Raw genomic sequence first — 17,700 nt, forward strand, 5'->3', positions numbered from 1 at the left:
AGGCTGTGTCTTGGTTTTGAACCAGGCCCTCACAGAGAATGGGGAGGGGGGCAGGAGCCAGAGCCCAGGATGATGGAGGAAGGGGCCAGGGCTGGCAGTGGTGACCCCGAGGGTGGGCACGGGACAGGTGGGACCGTGGAGGTGCCAGGGTGGGAGGGGACCGGCACCTGGGCCCGGGGGCTGCTCGCTGCCTGTGCAGGTGCCAGGCTGTACCTGGGCTGCATCAGCCAGCAGGCTCGCTGGGTGGAGGGGTCCCCGGATCTGGGGCCTCCCCTCTTCCCATCCAGGACAGTGGGACAAAAGGCCCGTCATCCTTGGTTTCTCTGAGTGGGGATGCCGTTCCCGGCGTGTGAGCAGGGGAGCATCCGTCTCCCCAGGGGCGGGCAGGACTCCAGGGGAAGCCGGGGGAGGGCCGCCAGGCTGTGGGGTCCCCTGCGGGGGTGCAGCGCCCCGGGGGCTGAGGCGCCCGGAGATGGATGGGGGCAGGGACCTCAGACCCAGAGATGCCCACGGGGGGATGCAGGTGACACCGGTCCCGGTGGGACTCTGGCCACTCGCACATCCTCTCTGGGGAACATGCACGGGTGTGAACTGGGACTCGGGGCAGCCCACTCGACCATCCGCTGGAGATCGGGGACAACCTTGCTTTCCTCAAGGGCATGGGGATGGTGCACGTGGGGCAGGTGCGGCCCCCTGGGCGGTGACTGGTGCAGTACCAGGCCTGTGTCAATATTTGCCATTTTTTCTTGCATTTTTTTTTTTTTTTCAAAAACAGTTAACACCCCTGGACTCAGGTTTACTCTCCAGGGTGAAAAAGTGGGTCAGGGAAGTTGGATCCAGAATAATGTTGTTCTGAAGGGCGTTCAGGTTTCCCCACTGACCGTGGCCGGGGCGCCGAGGGTCCGAGGTGAAAATCCCACAAAGCAGGCTGGGGCTGGCACAGCGGGGCCACGGGTGCCCAGCCCCTCTGCCCTGTCCAGGGGCCTCCCGCACCGTCCAGAGCCGCCCCTTCCTTTCCCTCAAGCTTGTCCCGGCGCGTGGGATTCTCTGCGCCACCGGAAGGGAAGTTGGTTTGGCTGCAATGCACTAGCATCCAGCGATCTTAGTCCTTTAAGGTGAGAATTCTATTAACATGCCCCAAAAAGTAGGGAGAAATGGGCAATAGGACCCTGTGATTTTCGCAAGGGAACGTGGCCTGCTGGCATGTGCCCGCCCCTCCCCACACTTACCCCCCACCTCGTGGGGCAGGATTCTGGTTTCCTCACTCACCACCACCCGCCCCCCCCCACCCCCGCCAGGGGCAGACACAGGTGGCAGCCAGCCCAACATCCATCCATCCCCCTGCCACATCCCAACGAACAGGCCAGATAAGGCTCCTGGGGAAAGGACTGGCAATTCACTCTCTCGAAGCTCGGGGTGGCCGCAGGACACTTCTGGCAAACAAGACGTCAGCAGGGACCTGCTGGGGCTTTGGGGAACACGTCCTTCCCTGAAACAGGCACCTCCTTCTCCCCTTCCTCCTTCCTCCTTGGACCACGGCAGGAGCACCTGGAGCAGCGGGCGCCGTCTGTGATCACAGAGCAATGGTCTGAGGAAGGACCATCATCATCGGGGATGGTAGGGGAGGGTGCTGGAAGGGGTGCGGGTCCCTGATGGCACCGTGGGGCCACTGCCCCAGAGCGGGACCTGGGTTAGTCAGGGCGCATGTTATTGGCAGGTGACCCAGAGCTCCTATGAGGTTTATAGTAGGATCGGGATAGACGGGGGCTGGAGTCAGGAGGACGTGTTGGCCTCCCCTGTATTGTTGCTCACAAGGACACAGGAGGCACATGGCAGGACACCGAAGGGGACCCCCGGGATGAGCAATGACTGCTGAAGTGTTGGGGGGCCCCGCCTGCCCCCAGAGCCCCGCACACGTGGCTGGATGCATGTCTGGGCCGCGAGTTCTACGGGGTCCACCACTAAGGTGTACGGCACAAAGGCAAAATCTCCGCTTCCCTGGACCTCAGCTTCTGTTTGCTGGATTGGCTCTATTCGTTCTTCCTATAGGTTAGAGCTTCTTCTGCTGGTGGCCTTCCCTCACCTGGCCTCGGGGGCAAGGGGGCCAGTAGGTGGGGGTGGGGAGGGACAGAGAGAGATTTCCCTGGAAGACCTTTCCTGATTCTGATGAACGACCATGTACTGTTGGGGTGTCAGCAGGAAAGTGTTTCCACATAAAACAGAACTATTTTTATCAGAGAAGTGTTTTGTTTTCCTTCCTGTTTTACAAGAATGTACACAAAGTATATAATGGGGTTGGTATGAACTCGGTCACCCCCACACCCAAATATTTACATTCCAGGTGACTTAATGTTGCTCTCACGTCTGCTGGATCAGTGCAGGTGCCGGCATGTGTACGGGAAAGGATGCCCCGCCCGAGATGGGGGTGGCTGGGGGCTCCCGAGGGCAGCCACGCAAGGCCCTTGACCCCCACTTGCTGGGTGAGCCTGCTGAGAAACCACAGAGTGTTTCTGTCCCCACGGCCCTCGCTCTGCAAACACTCCATCTCAGGCCAGACCCATCCGGCTGCATTCCGTGAACTGATGGAGCAGCAGGACAAAGGACACAGGACACAGGTCACAGGGTGAGGTGTCCCTCTGCCTCCCGCAGGAAGAGCTGCTCTGGGCTCCCCAGAGGGCCGCCTAGGGACACTAAGCCCGGTCACTGCTGTAAGACACGTGTGCTGGCTGCCCGCTCTGGGAGGCCCTCTCACCTGCCCCTCCTACTTAGCATCAGTGCTTCTTACTTCTATTACTCCTGTGCCTCGACTGTTGCTGGCACAGTCTTGCCGGGGCAGGGGGTACATGGAGGAGACTCTGCCGCAGAGTACCGAGGATACACACATCCTACATCCACATTTTATCGAGACTCAGATCTTGGGGCACCCGGGTGGCTCAGCGGTTGAGCGTCTGACTTCAGCTCAGGGTGTGACCCCGGGGTCCTGGGATCGAGTCCCATGTCAGGCTCCCTGCAGGGAGCCTGCTTCTCCTCTGTCACTCTGCCTCTCTCTCTCTCTCTCTCTCTCTCTCTCTGCATCTCTCAGGAATAAATAAATAAAATCTTTAAAAAAAAAAAAAAGACTCAGATCTCATCCAATCGTAAAGATGCCTCATGATTTTACGTACCTCTCAGCAAAATAGAACAGCTTCCAGCTAGACAAACTGTGCTATGTCATCACCTGAGAGACATCTCCCTTTTCGGAGGCCTGGAGTCAATGAACGTGGCCTGGAGTCCATGAAATAGTTATTTACCTTGGGTGGCTCAGCGGTTTAGCGCCGCCTTCAGCCCAGGGTGTGATCCTGGAGACCCAGGATCGAGTCCCTCATCGGACTCCCTGCATGGAGCCTGCTTCTCCCTCTGCCTGTGTCCCTGCCTCTCTCTCTCTCTCTCTCTCTCTCTCTCTCTCTCTCTGTCTCTCATGAATAAATAAATAAATAAAATCTTTAAAAAAAATAGTTATTTATCTTGACTTGGCTTGTGCTGCCGTTTGGAGAGACCAGATTTATATGCATGAAATGAATTTAAAAACCGGGACACCTGCACCCCGATGTTTCTAGCAGCAATGTCCACAATAGCCAAACTGTGGAAGGAGCCTCGGTGCCCATCGACAGATGAATGGATAAAGAAGCTGTGGTCTCTGTATACTGTGGAATATTCCTCAGCCATCAGAAATGATGAAGACCCACCATTTGCTTCAATGAGGATGGAACTGGAGGGTATTATGCTGAGTGAAGTAAGTCAATTGGAGAAGGATAAATATTATATGGTCTCATTCATTCGGGGAATATAAAAATAGTGAAAGGGATCATAGGGGAAAGGAGGGAAAATGAGTGAGAAATATCAGAAAGGGAGACAGAACATGAGAGACTCCTGACTCTGGGAAACGAACAAGGGGTGGGGGAAGGGGAGGAGGGCGGGGGGTGGAGGTGACTGGTGACAGGCACTGAGGGGGGCACTTGACGGGATGAACACTGGGTGATATGCTATATGTTGGCAAATTGAACTCCAATAAAAAAATACAAAAAAAAAAAAAAAAGAGAAAGAAACACAACCTGTATTTAAATGTATATGGTACTTAAAAATCTTGATTTTAAAACATACACAGGGGCAGCCCGGGTGGCTCAGTGGTTTAGCGCCTGCCTTTGGCCCAGGATGTGATCCTGGAGTCCCAGGATCGAGTCCCACGTCGGGCTCCCTGCATGGAGCCTGCTTCTCCCTCTGCCTGTGTCTCTGCCTCTCTCTCTCTCTCTGTCATGAATAAATAAATAAGATCTTTAAAAAAATTAAAAAAAGAATAAAACACACACACACAAGAAAAGAAAAGTTTCCAGAAATAAAAAAGGATCTGATTCTTCATATTTTACAAGTCCATCAAGTACTTGGGAAAATTGAACTTCAACAATCAACTCCAAGACATATCCTAGCAAAATTATTAGACTTCCTTAAAGAGAAAAATCCCTAAGTGAAATAATAATAAATTTATTGGATGTTGTAATAATGTAATATATATCCTAAATGTGGGATATATATGCATAATATAAAATTATTGGACATTAAAAAAATTTAAAAATAGATAAAAATAAAAACCAAGACACTTCACCATTATGAACTCCATGGTTTGGCCCAGGGGACAGATGGCACTGGGATTCAGAAAGAAGTGCCAGCCGGTGCTAAGGGAGACGGGGGAAGGTTTGAAAAGAACACGAAGCTACTGAACCCTGAAAGGAGAAGCTCAGGGGTGAAAGGGGAGGCCAGGTAGTGGAGTCGTGGGAGCACCCCGCTGTGGCACGGAGAGGGGGCCGAGGGTGGCGGGGGCACGGCCGGCCAGACGACCGCAGCAGCAGCCACTGTGGGAGGGGTGCTCACCTGTACGCGACACCCCGCAGGCACGGAGCGCTCCGCACGCTGTCACCTCTCGTCCCCATCGCGGCCCTGGGAGTGACGCAATTCTCCCAGGAGCCGAGCCAGTGACGAGGACACGTGCACAAGCCCAGGAGCGGGGCAGGCAGCCCAGGAAACTGGAATAAGAAGGTAGACAAGATGTGTGGCTTCAGGTCAAGTTCGTTCCAGCCTGATCCCAGGGGGAGGATCTCAGCGTAAGGAAGCTGGGGTGGGGGTGCGTGGGTGACCGTAAATCCCCAGCTGGGTGGTGACAGCAGTGCTCCCACGGAGCCCTGGGTGGGGGGGTGCTGTCAGTAGCAGACCCTCACGGGGGCAGGTGTGGTGGGTGACAGGCCGGAGAGCATCTGGGGGCAGCACCAGTGGGATTGGCCGCAATGGGCCTTATTACCCTCCTACACCGATGGACTACCGGAAACACACGGAGAGCGATTATGGTCCCCAGGGGGACACTGGGAGGACCCAGAAACGGGCTCTCTGACTCTAAAGAAAGCACTTCCAGAGCACCCGGGTGGCTCAGCGGTTGAGCACCTGCCTTCGGCTCAGGGCCTGACCCAGGGGTCCTGGGATCAAGTCCCGCATTGGGGTCCCCGCAGGGAGCCTGCTTCTCCCTCTGCCTCTGTCTCTCATGAATAAATAAATAAGATTTTTTAAAAAAATAAAGCACTCGTTGCATTTATCCATTCTGTGATCGATTACTTATATTTTTCACTTGCTAACCTTAAAAATAAAACTGCTAGTTGTTTTACCAGCGAAAGATGGGTGCATTTGGGATGATGGAGAATTGCAATCCGGGACAAGTGAGAATAGAAGAGAGGAGGCTCTTTGATAGAGGAGTGGGGGCGGGCGGTGGTTTAGGGAGACTGTTGTCAACTGAAAGCCCTTTGGCGGCGTAAACTGGGAGCTGGAAGCGTCCAGGCTTTTCTCATTGGCGGGGCTGTTGCCATGAGCAGAAGAAAACGTCCTCCTCCTGGGGGGAGTAAAGCTGCAGCAAGAGCAAGAGCAGGGCCCCTCTCTTCCCGCTGGCTTTGGGATTGAAGAGGAGCTGTAGGGCCCTCAGCTCCCCGCTGCATGCCCCTCTACTCCATTTAGCGAAGTTTCTCTTCACTAATATTCACACACTCTTTTCACTACACCCAACTACTGGGTAAAGGGTTTGGTCGTACGATGAAGAAATTGGAATTAAGATGGAAAAGACTGAACCACCAGAGAACTGTAGAATTTTTCGATTATCTGATGCTCCCCTTGTTTTTTGTTTTTTGTTTAGATTTTATTTATTTATTCATGAGAGATACACACAGAGAGGCAGAGACACAGGCAGAGGGAGAAGCAGGGTCCCTGTAGGGAGCCCGATGCGGAACTCGATCCCAGGACCCCAGGATCATGACCTGAGCCAAAGGCAGACGCTCAACCGCTGAGTCTCCCAGGTGTCCCTATGTTGCCTTTATTCTATATTAAGATGTATAGACGATAGATAGATAGATAGATAGATAGATAGATAGATAGGGAATGAAAATGCCATAAGGAAAGTGTAAGACAAAAAAACAAGATAGGAAATAATATTCAGAGCCAGTACCATAGAAAATGTGCCATATCCCTAATATTTAAGAGCTGCCAAAAGTCAGAGAACAGAAAGACCAGTGGTTGAGCCCTTTCTCACACCATATCTAAAAAATCATCTCAAAGTGGATCAAAGACCTAAATATAAGAGCTAATGCTATCACGCACTAGAAAGAAACCGTAGGGGTGAACCTGCATGACCTTAGAGTTGGCAACGGTTTCTTAGATGTGACACCAAAAGCACAGGCAACAACAACAACAAAAGTACATTAATTGGATTTCACCAAAATCTAGAAGGTTTATGTATCGAACCAAGCATGCTCTCCAGAGAGTGAACAGCCAGCCCAGAGAATGGGGGAGATACTTGCAAATCGTCACTCTGATAAGGGTCTAGTGTCCACAGCCAAGAGACAAACAACCCAATTAAAAATGAGCTAAACACTTTGATGGACATTTCTCTGAAGAAGATACGCCGACGTCCGACAAGCACTTGAGAGGAAGCCCAATATCCACTGGGCATCAGGGAAAATCGAAATCACGATAAAATGCCACATCAGCCCCACTAGGGTGATTGCAATTTAAAAAAGAAAAAAGAAAGAAAGAAAAAAGAACAGAATCAGGGCATCTGGGTGGCCCAGTGGTTGAGTGTCTGCCTTCAGCTCAGGTCATGACCCCAGGGTCCTGGGATCGAGTCCCACATCGGGGTCCCCGCCGGGAGCCTGCTTCTTCCTCTGCCTGTATCCCTGCCCCTCTCTCATGAATAAATAAATAAAACCTTTTTAAAAATTAGAAATAAATAAAAAGAACAGAACAGAAGCAGCATCGGGGAGCATGTGGAGAAACCTTGCCGGTGGAAAGTAAAAAGGCACAGGGGCTGAGGACAGCAGTCTTCTGGAAGTTCCTCGAACGTTCACACTGAGTTACCACGGGACCCGGCAATTCCACCGCTAACTGGGAATCTGAAGGATTCGAATCTTGTATTTGATTCTTTCGTACCTTCTCCTGCCCCGGTTGTGAGGATTTTTAAAATCATACTAACCTTTCGCCCACCGTGCATCCTGCCAATATTTTCGGGCCGTTCAGTATCTTCAATTTATGTGCCAAAGAGATTCCCTTTGGGCTTTGATTGAAATGACACCAGTGAAGACGGATGGGTGGGGGGGTGGCAAGTAGAAGACGCCGCCGCCCTGTGTTTCTGACCCGGTGGGCACGCACTGCCCGGGGTCTTTGGTCAAGTCGTCCTGTTCTGTGCGTGTCTCACCCTCTTTACGTTGCTTGGCGGCGCTTCACAGTTGGGCCTGCAGCGGTGCTGGGAGTCTCTCCCCCGTGTTCACACGCTGGCGCGGCCCGTGCACGGGTCCCGAAGGCACAGCGAGCCCCCGCGTGAGGGTGACCTTAGAGACCCTGGCGGCCACTCCGCCAACCCCACCTCCAGTAGTTTCCACAAGTTGTGTGGAGCCAAACAAAGCGCAGACTCTGGAAAACAGCCTCCTGCAACCCACTCGCTGGTTTAATGAGTAAAAACTAATTGTAGAAAATAAAGTGGCGCTAATGAGGGGTCCCCTGCGACCAGCGCTGGGCCAACACGGAAGGGAGGCGTGGGGAGCCCGGGCCAACACACACGCCTGGAGGGTATAAAAGCTGACAGATGGCTCAAGCACCTCACACTCACACACTCACACCCGCACCCACACACACCCACACCCACCCCAGCACCCACACCATGGCCGCCTCCACCCTGTCTGTCTGCTCCAGCGACCTGAGCTACGGCGGCCGCGCCTGCCTGCCCGGCTCCGGCGACTCCTGCCCCGACCCCTCCTGGCAGGTGGACGACTGTCCCGAGAGCTACTGCGAGCCCCCCTGCTGCGCCCCGGCCTCCTGCCTGACCCTCCTCTGCACCCCTGCGAGCTGCGGGTCCAGCCCCTGCCCACCAGCCTGCCCCGGCTCCTGCCAGCCCTCGTGCGGCAGCTGCTCCCCCTGCCAGGAGGGCTGCGGTGTGTCTGTCTGCTGCAAGCCCGTGTGCTGCACCCCCGTCTGCTGCAAGCCCGTCTGCTGCACCCCCGTCTGCTACAAGCCCGTCTGCTGCACCCCTGTCTGCTGCAAGCCCGTCTGCTGTGAGGCATCCCCTTGCTCAGCCTCCCCCTGCTGCCAGCAGTCTAGCTGCCAGCCCTCCTGCTGCAGCTCCTCCCCGTGCCAGGAAGACAGCTGTGTGTCTGTCTGCTGCAAGCCCGTCTGCTGCACCCCCGTCTGCTGCAAGCCCGTGTGCTGCACCCCCGTCTGCTGCACCCCTGTCTGCTGCAAGCCTGTCTGCTGTGAGGCTTCCCTCTGCAGCCAGCAGTCTAGCTGCCAGCCCTCTTGCTGCAGCTCTTCCCCCTGCCAGGAAGACAGCTGTGTGTCTGTCTGCTGCAAGCCCGTGTGCTGCACCCCTGTCTGCTGCACCCCTGTCTGCTGCAAGCCCGTGTGCTGTGAGGCATCTCCTTGCTCAGCCTCCCCCTGCTGCCAGCAGTCTAGCTGCCAGCCCTCCTGCTGCAGCATCTCCCCCTGCCAGGAAGTCAGCTGTGTGTCTGTCTGCTGCAAGCCTGTCTGCTGCACCCCCGTGTGCTGCAAGCCCGTGTGCTGCACCCCTGTCTGCTGCAAGCCCGTGTGCTGCACCCCTGTCTGCTGCCAGGCCTCCCCCTGCTGCCAGCCCAGCCCGTGCAGACCCTCCTCCTGCGTGTCCCTCCTCTGCCGCCCCGTGTGCAGGCCCGCCTGCTGCGCCCCTCCCTCCCCCTGCCAGCCCAGCTGCCGCCCCCAGGCCTCCAGCGTGTCCCTGCTGTGCCGCCCCCTGTGCTCCCGCCAGGCCTGCCGCCCCGCCTGCAGCTGAGCGGCCTGAACTGCCCCGGGAGCTGACATCTCAGCTGCTGAGCCCCCGGTCCCCCAACCCCGGGACTCCCTGCCCCCGGTGGACATGCGGCTGCTGCCAACTGGGAACCTGAACAGGCCGCCTGCCCCTCTCTGGGGAGACGGCCCGCAGCCCTCAGCAGGGGCGACCTGCGGCCCCGAGGCCCTCGTCTGCAAGAGCCTGGCTTGTAATCCGTGTGACAAAGGCCAATCACTGTAATCAATAAAGCGTTTGTGTCGTGAAGTAGAGATGGCCGTGTGTCTGTCCCTCCTCCTCTGAGCCCGAGAGCCCCCGGGTTGGAGCCGTGGCTGCTGGGGGGGCCGCAAACAGTGACGACACAGTCTCACGACCAAGCTCAAAGCCCCTGAGAGCCGAGGTCTGAATGCGGATGTCGCCTGCATGCACCTGGCCCTTCCCCTCCCAGGACCCCCCCACACCCACACCCACACACACCCACACCCACCCACCCACAGTGCGGATCCCTCCCAGCCTGGGCCCGGGAGGTGAGCAGGGCCGCAGAAGGCCCGCACCCTGAGTGGCCTTCGGGCTCCGGCCCACCCGGCCCCCTGCCCTTGCAGGTGAAGGGGAGCTGCAGGACCCTAACCGGCGGGACCCCGAGGCTCAGTACCCAGCACCGTGCTGACTCCCCTGGGGAGGGGTCCCCACACAGGGGAGCGGCCGCTTGCTGGGTGGGCACAAGGGCTGGTGCTCTGAGCCCCGCAAATCCCCTTAGGCCCTGAGAGGGGTGCAGGGTGGGTCAGGCATCATCCACTCTACTCAAGGCTTCGAGGCCTGATTAAGGAGATGGGGGCAAAAAGGTGCCTTGTGGACAAACCCTCGGGACAGCGGGGGAGGACGGGCCTGCAGTCTCAGGGGACCACAGCGCTGGGGGGCCAGGCGGGCACCAGGCAGACCAACCAGGCCGGCATCAGGCCCCCCTTATGTCTTGTACCAGGAACAGGGGGGAGAGGCCCGGGGGCAGAAGAGCAGAGGCGCGGCAGGCGGGAGAGGACAGGCGCCCCCTCAGAGGCTGGCTCCCCTGGCCCCAGGCGGGCTCTACCCCGGGGGAGGACCCAGAGCCAAGGGGCCTCGAAAGGGAAAGGGGCTGGGCTCTTAAACCCCTCAGTTCACCTGAATTGATTCAAAACTTGTGCCCGTTACTTGTTCATTTAAATTTTAAGAAAACCAGACCATCTGCACAGATAAAGGCGGAGACCCGGGTGGATTCCGCACCCCGAGGCGAAGGGAGGCTCCACACCCCAGACCCCAGGGCTGTGAAGGGCACAGATGTTGACTCCTGAGGAAACCAGCGGCCCACAACGGTGCCAAAATAGTGTGCGGGAGGGTTGGGTGGGGCCCTGCAAGAGGCACCCCTGCCCTGGGCTGGCGGCTCGACACCCCGGACCACCTGACGATTCCTGCAGGAGGCTCAGTTACCCTGCAAAGGCCTGGCCAGCCTGCCTGCGGCCAACGGCTCCTGGCTGGGGTGTCTACACGGTCGGCTGGACTGCTTCCAGACGGGGCGTCTACATGGCCAACCCAGCCACTTATAGATGGTATCTACACGGTCAGTGGACTGCTCACAGATGGGGTGTCTACACAGCCAGCCAGACTGCTTACAGATGGGACATGTACACGGTCAGCCCAGCTGCTCCTAGACAGGGCGTCTACACAGTCAGCCTGGTTGCTCCCAGATAGGGCATCTACAAGGTCAGCCAGACTGCTCACAGTTAGGGCATCTACACAGCCAACCAGACTGCTCACAGATAGGATGTCTACACAGTCAGCTGGCTGCTCCCAGACAGGGCATCTATACGGTCAGCCTGACTGATCACAGATTGGGCATCTACACAGTCAGCCTGGCTGCTCACAGGTGGGGTGTCTACACGGCCAGGCAGTGTGCTCATGCAGGGGCCTCTACACAGTCAGCCACGCTGCTCATAGTTGAGGCGTCTACACGGTCATCCAGACTGCTCACAGATGGGGCATCTACACAGTCAGCCAGACTGCTCCCAGACAGGGCGTCTACACGACCAGCCAGCCCCGGTTGCCCAAGGAGAGAATGCATCGGAGGTGTCAGCGTCCACGATGCCTGTTCCGCTGCAGAGACATGGCTCAGCGCTCAGAGCCCCCACCCCCCACCCTCCGAACCCCCACCCCCTTCCGAGCCCCCCACCCTCCGAGCCCCACCACCCCCAGCCTCAAAGCCCCCACCGCCCCCACCCTCCGAGCCCCCCAGCCCCCACCCCGACCCCGGGGAGCCCCTCTGCGGGCGGCGGCCTGGTGCACCCGGGAGCAGCGCGGTCCCCCTCCCACCCCTCAAGGGCATCCCCGGGGCGGGGCCTGCGCGCTGCCTGTGGCGGGCCCGGGGGCGCCCGGGGGGGAGGGTCCCCGGCTGGACACATGGTGGGGCTCTCGGGGCCGGGAGGAGGGAGCCCCGCAGGCGCCCCGGCCCGACCCTCACATGCTCGCGACCCGAGGCCTGGGGGTGCCGGGCGCTCCCAGAACCGTGGGTGCGCGGTCCCGGCGCGGTCAGGACCCCGCGGGCGCTCCCCGGGGACCACGTCCTGGTTCAGGCGCCCCCCGCCCCCCCCCCCCCGCTGACCCCGGCTCCCCTGGCGCTGCCCTGCCCTCGTGTGTCCCCGGCGGCCCGCGCCCCGGCCCGGGGAGTCAGCCCGAGGGTGTCCGCGGTCCCCCGCAAGGGGCGCAGGCGCGTCGGGGCAGGGCGGGTTGGCGGGTCGGGGGTCCCCACCCCGAGCCACGCGGGCCCCACGCGGGAGCGCGGACGGCGGGCGTCGAGGCTGGCGACGCAGGGGCTGAGTCTGCGCGGGGGCCACGGGGACGCACGCACCGGCGCTGCGGGAGCACCGACCCCGGCGGACGCTCAGGTCCCGGCGGCCGCGCTCTGGGGGGCCCGGTCCTTGCGGAGCGCCCGCACACCTGTCCCCCGGCCCCCGGGCGCAGCGCCGTCCCCGCGCGGGGCTCCCTGCTGCGTGCTCCCTGCTCGGGGCTCCCTGCTCCGTGCTCCCTGCACCCTGCACCCTGCTCGGGGCTCCCTGCTCGGTGCTCCCTGAGCGGGGCTCCCTGAACCTTGCTCGGTGCTCCCTGCACCCTGCTCGGTCCTCCCTGCCCGGTGCTCCCTGCTCGTTGCTCCCTGCTCCGTGCTCTGTGCGTGATGCTCCCTGCTCAATGCTCCCTGCACCCTGCTCGGTGCTCCCTGCTCGGGGGATCCCTGCTCCGTGCTCTGTGCACGTTGCTTCGTGCACGATGCTCCCTGCTCGGTGCTCCCTGCTCTGTGAGCGGGGCTCCCTGCTCCGTGCTCCGTGTGTGGTGCTCCCTGCTTAGTGCTCCCTGCACCCTGCTCTGTTCCTGCTCCCTGTTTCATGCTCCTTGCTCGGTGCTCCCTGCTCCGTCTCTCTGTGTGGTGCTCCTTGCTCAGTGCTCCCTGCACCCTGCTCGGTGTTCCCTGCTCGGTGCTCCGTGCTCCGCACTCCATGCTCCCCACTCTGTGCTCCAAGCCCGCAGCGCAGCATCCCGTTTCCCACGGCCTCCTCTTCTGTGCCCCCTGCCCATCTATCTTCTCGCGAGTCCGTGGATGACGAGGGCCCACCCGGCCCACCCGGCCCACCTCCCAGTGCACGAGCCTCAGGTCGCCCGTCTGCGGAGCCGCCTCGCCTGCAGGGCTGTATTGACCGGTCCTGGGGAGGGGGACGCTGGCGACTCCGGGGGGGAGTTACCCCCAGAGACCTGTCCCCGTGGACGAAGGAGGAGCTGTGCTCTTCCCCGGAGCATACACGTCCCGGTTTTCGACCAGGTTGGCCTCGTATGTCAGTGGCTGAGTGGGGACCTTTGTACCTAAAAGGCAGGTGGGAAGGTTGGAGACGCACCCTCAGTCCCTCCCAGCAGAGCAAGAACGAACCTCGGTGGTTCGAGGGACAAAGTGGGACCAAAGGAAGCCCCGGGGGCGCCTCAGGCTGAGCAGGAGGCCCACTCGCCCCCTCGCCGCCTGGGCATGGCCATCTAGTAACCGGGGCGCCTCGGCAGAGGGAGCACTCCTGGATCCTGGGGAGCCACCCGGAGAAAGCAGTTTCGAGAAAGGCACTAAAGGATACACGCCGCGCACACTTGGGGGCTTTGCACACGCTCCGGGATTTATTAGACTCTCGTGGGGGCAGCTGCAGAGCCTGGGCACTTGCACCAGCCAGCTGGGTGCTGTGTGGGTGACCCAGGCCGGGGGACCCAGTGGGCGACCCGCTCTGCCTGGTTAATGAGGATCAAGCGGCTTTGCTGGAAGATGATCCAGTTGGGTCCAGAAGGTCTGAGATGGATGATGCCTGGGCTGCCTGGTAGGAGCTCAGAGCAGCTACTTCTGATTGCAGGGAGGAGGGGGTCCTAGGAGGCCACAGCTCAGCAGCAGTTAGGGGTGCCGCAGGGGCCAGGGGTGCAGACCAGGGTGGGGCGGGAGGGCTGGCAGCAGCCAGAGGACTGACAGGAGGAGGCCACATACACGATGGGCTTGCAGCTCACGGGCAGGCACACGGCAGGCTTGCAGCTCACTGGAAAGCACACAACTGGCCTGTAGCTCACGGGCACACAGCTGGACACCTGGCAGGAGCTGGGCACGCAGCTGGACACCTGGCAGGGGTTGGGCACACAGCTGGATACCTGGCAGGAGCTGGGCACGCAGCTGGACACCTGGCAGGAGCTGGGCACGCAGCTGGACACCTGGCAGGGGCTGGGCACACAGCTGGACGCCTGACAGGGGCTGGGCACGCAGCTGGACACCTGGCAGGAGCTGGGCACGCAGCTGGACACCTGGCAGGAGCTGGGCACACAGCTGGACACCTGGCAGGGGCTGGGCACACAGCTGGACACCTGGCAGGAGCTGGGCACGCAGATGGACACCTGGCAGGGTCTGAGCAAGCAGCTGGACACCTGGCAGGGGCTGGGCACACAGCTGGACACCTGGCAGGAGCTGGGCACGCAGCTGGACACCTGGCAGGAGCTGGGCACGCAGCTGGACACCTGGCAGGGGCTGGGCACGCAGCTGGACACCTGACAGGGGCTGGGCACGCAGCTGGACACCTGGCAGGGGCTGGGCATGCAGCTGGACACCTGGCAGGAGCTGGGCACGCAGCTGGACACCTGGCAGGGGCTGGGCACGCAGATGGACACCTGGCAGGGTCTGAGCAAGCAGCTGGACACCTGGCAGAGGCTGGGCACACAGCTGGACACCTGGCAGGAGCTGGGCACACAGCTGGACACCTGGCAGGAGCTGGGCACGCAGCTGGACACCTGGCAGGAGCTGGGCACGCAGCAGGCCGGCTGGCAGCCCTTGGAGCAGCTGGTGTGGCACATGGTGGAGTGGGGCTGGAGTGGAGTCGGGGACGAGGACAGGCTGGTCTGGAGGCTCCTCCCCGGTGGCCTTTATACCCAGCTGTGGCGTCCCTTCCTGCAGTTGCCTGATGGTTTTCCTCCTCCTCCTCCGCGTCTCTCCCCGGAGTTCCTGGTGCGAGTGACTCAGTTCAGGAAACCCCGTGTCAGCTGCAGGCTTGCCATGACCCAGCGGCCCCGGGAGTTCTGGATTCAGAGCCCGGGTAGGATGGTGAAGGACCATCAGCTGGGGACAGGGGACCCCCACATCGGGATGTTGGGGGGCCTCCCTGAGCTGATACACCATCCTCCATCCACACAAGCACCGTCCCCCTCACCAGACCGGGATCGATTCGGAAATTCCGTGATCCAGAATCTTCCCGACAGACCAGAGCTGAGCAGCAGGACTCCTCGTGGCCGGCGGCCATGGCCACGTCACACATGTCACACTGTCCCAGCCCTGCACCAGGCGCCGTGCGGGACCCTTGCACATGGATCCGCTCATCCCTGATTAGTCACCAATCCCTGTCACCATCCAAGGGGTGGGGGGGACCCCACTTACACGAAGGTGCAGTCAGAGTCCCTGATGTGTGGGCCTTCTCACCACCGGGTGAAGCAGCAGGAATCTGAAGCTGCTCGGTTGCACCCTGGAGTCCGGGGCCTCGACCTCAGTGCCAGATTATGTGGGACTTTAGGGGTTTTCTGAGACTCTTGGATCTGTAAATTAGAATTTAAATAAAAACAAATTTGTGGGGGGAGTCCTGGGTGGCTCACTGGTTAAAGATCCGACTCTTGATCTCAGCTCAGGTCTTGACCTCAGGGTGGTGAGCTCAAGCCCCCCGTTGGGATCCACACTGGGCATGGAGCCTACTTGAAAAACCATCGGGGACTTTGGTCCACTATTTACGTCTCAATATCATTCTCTGCTCCTCCTTGGGTTGGGATCGCTCGTTGTTAGACTTCCTGATATGGTCCCCTAGTCACTCTTCGTGTGTCTTAATTCTGTTTTCTCTTCTTCACATTGGGTCTTTCCCACTCACGTGTCTTCCCGTGGACAGTCTTTCCCATCCCATGGGCCCGGGTGTGCAATGCCTGGACCTCAAGCGTGTGGGCTGAGCCTGGCCCCCTGCAGCCCAGCACCCCCTCTACAGGATCGCCCGCTGTTCCAGGAATGTGCCTCTTTCTGCGGCAGCGTCCTCACACCCCCACAACTGCCTCTGCTTGGAACCCTGCCCCCGCCACGTCACCTGCATGCCAGCTCGGCATCGCCTCCCCCCGGGGGGGCCCCAAACCACCCACCAGCACCTTCATTTTTCTCTACCTGCTGAACCTGTTTTTCTTTCTGGGACTTGGCCTGCTCTGGAATCATTTCACGCATTAACTTTCACACACTCGTTCATTCCTCGCCCGCAAGGCTCACGGGGCCAGCACGTCTCTGTGGCCGGCACACAATACATATGTGTTGCACGAACAAACCAGCTGTTGCATAGATTACTAGGAGGCAGAAGGGGTCACCTCTCCATAAAGGGAGGAGAGTAACTATTTCAGGCTGGCAGTGGCCTGCTCTCGATAAGCACCCCGCATTACAGAGCAAGCCCCAGACAACACGGAAGCAAACGAGCATGACTGTTTCCAATAAAACTTTATTTACAAAACAAGCAGAGGCCCGACTTGTCCCACAGACTTCCCTGCTTCCCAGCATAGGGATCCCCACTTTAATGTTCTCTGTGCAGAACAAAAGCTCAGAATGCATCACTGCCCCAAAGTGCCCCCAGACGGCATGAGGCAAGAAGGGATGAAGGATGCAGTCCGGAGTGGAGCCAGTGGTGCTGTGTGCACAGTGCGGGCCTGGAGAGATCACCCCAACCCCACGCAAAGTCAAACCAGAACAACCTGTTTACAGAAGAAGAAATTGGCCTCTACGCTAAACCTATTTATGGTGGAGCCTGACACAGGAGAGCACACCCGCGACAGGATGCGGGGGGAAGCATGCTGGAAACAACTGAGGAAGTCAACAGGCAGTCATGCTCCAGGACGCTCCAGCCGGGGTATAAAGGCCGCCCTGGGAGCACCCTCCAGACACCTCCACCCTCCTCCCTGACACCAGCCCAGCTCCACACCAACATGTGCCACACCAGCTGCTCTCCGGGCTGCCAGGCTTCCTGCTTCACCTCCAGCCCCTGCCAGGCGTCCTGCTACGTGCCTGTGAGCTGCCGGCCCTCCGTGTCCGTGCCCGTGAGCTGCCGGCCCTCTGTGTCCATGCCCGTGAGCTGCCAGCCTGCCGTGTCCGTGCCCGTGAGCTGCCGGCCCTCCGTGTATGTCGTCCCCTCCTCCCAGTCCTCCGTGTGCCTGCCCGTGAGCTGCAAGCCCCTGGTGTTTGTGACCTCCTCCTGCCAGTCCCCTGGGTCCTGCCAGCCCTCCCGCCCCACCCTGGTCTGCAGGCCCGTCTCCTGTAGCACCCCGACCTGCTTCTGACCATGAGCCTCCTGCCCAGCCACTCCCAAGGCATGGGGGCCACACCTGTACCCTTCCTGGAACAAGCCTTCGGTGGGTCTCCAGGTTCTGCACGGGGCAGATGAAGAACATGCCCAGCAGACCCTCTGAAGCCAGTGACAAGGATGGAGCAGGATGATCTGGATCCTTCTGTGACCCTGGGAAGTGTGCCCCCCACCCCTGGGAAGCCCTGGTTTTCCAGGGGCTTCTGTCTCCAGCGGGGAACCAACCCTATGTGAGCCAAATAAATTGTGCCTTCCTGATGCAGCTTGTCCCTCTAGTTTATTTTCACATATTTTGAAGTTCTTATCTCAAAGACATATATAAGTGTAAGTACAACAGCCCCTCCTCAAGGAGCCCTTTCTCCAACAGCTCAGCTGGGGGTGGGGAGGGGGGCTTGGAGGGTGTAGGGGGAAGGTGCACACCCAGCACCCGAGACTCACTTTATAGATGGG

The 17,700-nt window shown here is 59.5% G+C and overlaps 3 protein-coding genes and 1 long non-coding RNA gene across 5 annotated transcripts; 2 read left to right on the plus strand and 2 right to left on the minus strand.

Moving 5' to 3' along the window:
- Positions 1-4,077: 4,077 nt before the first annotated feature.
- On the minus strand, positions 4,078-5,048 carry LOC125754108 (uncharacterized). Its single transcript, XR_007407529.1, has 2 exons — positions 4,906-5,048; positions 4,078-4,287 (listed from the first exon to the last, which is right to left on the minus strand). It is a non-coding gene; the product is annotated as an uncharacterized LOC125754108 (long non-coding RNA).
- Positions 5,049-8,177: 3,129 nt separating this feature from the next.
- LOC112669261 (keratin-associated protein 10-12-like) lies at positions 8,178-9,361 on the plus strand. The gene is made up of 2 exons (XM_035709358.2): positions 8,178-9,135; positions 9,199-9,361. The coding sequence occupies exons 1-2, from the start codon at positions 8,222-8,224 to the stop codon at positions 9,359-9,361; spliced, it is 1,077 nt and encodes a 358-aa protein (XP_035565251.1). The 5' UTR covers positions 8,178-8,221.
- A 4,425-nt stretch (positions 9,362-13,786) lies between these two features.
- On the minus strand, positions 13,787-15,051 carry LOC112669263 (keratin-associated protein 10-4-like). Its single transcript, XM_025462232.3, has one exon. It carries the CDS (start codon positions 14,735-14,737, stop codon positions 13,787-13,789), a length of 951 nt encoding a protein of 316 aa, XP_025318017.1. The 5' UTR covers positions 14,738-15,051.
- Positions 15,052-16,523: 1,472 nt separating this feature from the next.
- On the plus strand, positions 16,524-17,508 carry LOC112669264 (keratin-associated protein 12-1-like). Of its 2 annotated transcripts, XM_035709386.1 has the most exons (2): positions 16,524-17,067; positions 17,312-17,508. In XM_035709386.1, exons 1-2 carry the CDS (start codon positions 16,742-16,744, stop codon positions 17,382-17,384), a joined length of 399 nt encoding a protein of 132 aa, XP_035565279.1. In that variant the 5' UTR covers positions 16,524-16,741; the 3' UTR covers positions 17,385-17,508. The 2 variants fall into 2 exon arrangements, with proteins under 2 accessions (XP_035565279.1, XP_025318018.1); XM_025462233.2 differs by having other exon boundaries at positions 16,524-17,508.
- Positions 17,509-17,700: the final 192 nt, after the last annotated feature.

The sequence above is a fragment of the Canis lupus genome, chromosome 31 (genome assembly GCF_003254725.2).
Source record: "Canis lupus dingo isolate Sandy chromosome 31, ASM325472v2, whole genome shotgun sequence".
Classification (NCBI taxonomy): Eukaryota; Metazoa; Chordata; class Mammalia; order Carnivora; family Canidae; genus Canis; species Canis lupus.

What these genes read in the sequence shown, in the direction of transcription:
- LOC112669261 (XM_035709358.2), top strand. Translation starts at nt 8,222, where the DNA reads ATGGCCGCCTCCACCCTGTCTGTCTGCTCCAGCGACCTGAGCTACGGC. An exon ending in TGCACCCCTGTCTGCTGCAA is followed by an intron (nt 9,136 to 9,198) that starts GCCCGTGTGCTG and finishes CAGCCCGTGCAG; the next exon opens with ACCCTCCTCCTGCGTGTCCC.
- LOC112669263 (XM_025462232.3), bottom strand. Translation starts at nt 14,737, where the DNA reads ATGTGCCACACCAGCTGCTCCAAGGGCTGCCAGCCGGCCTGCTGCGTG.
- LOC112669264 (XM_025462233.2), top strand. Translation starts at nt 16,742, where the DNA reads ATGCTGGAAACAACTGAGGAAGTCAACAGGCAGTCATGCTCCAGGACG.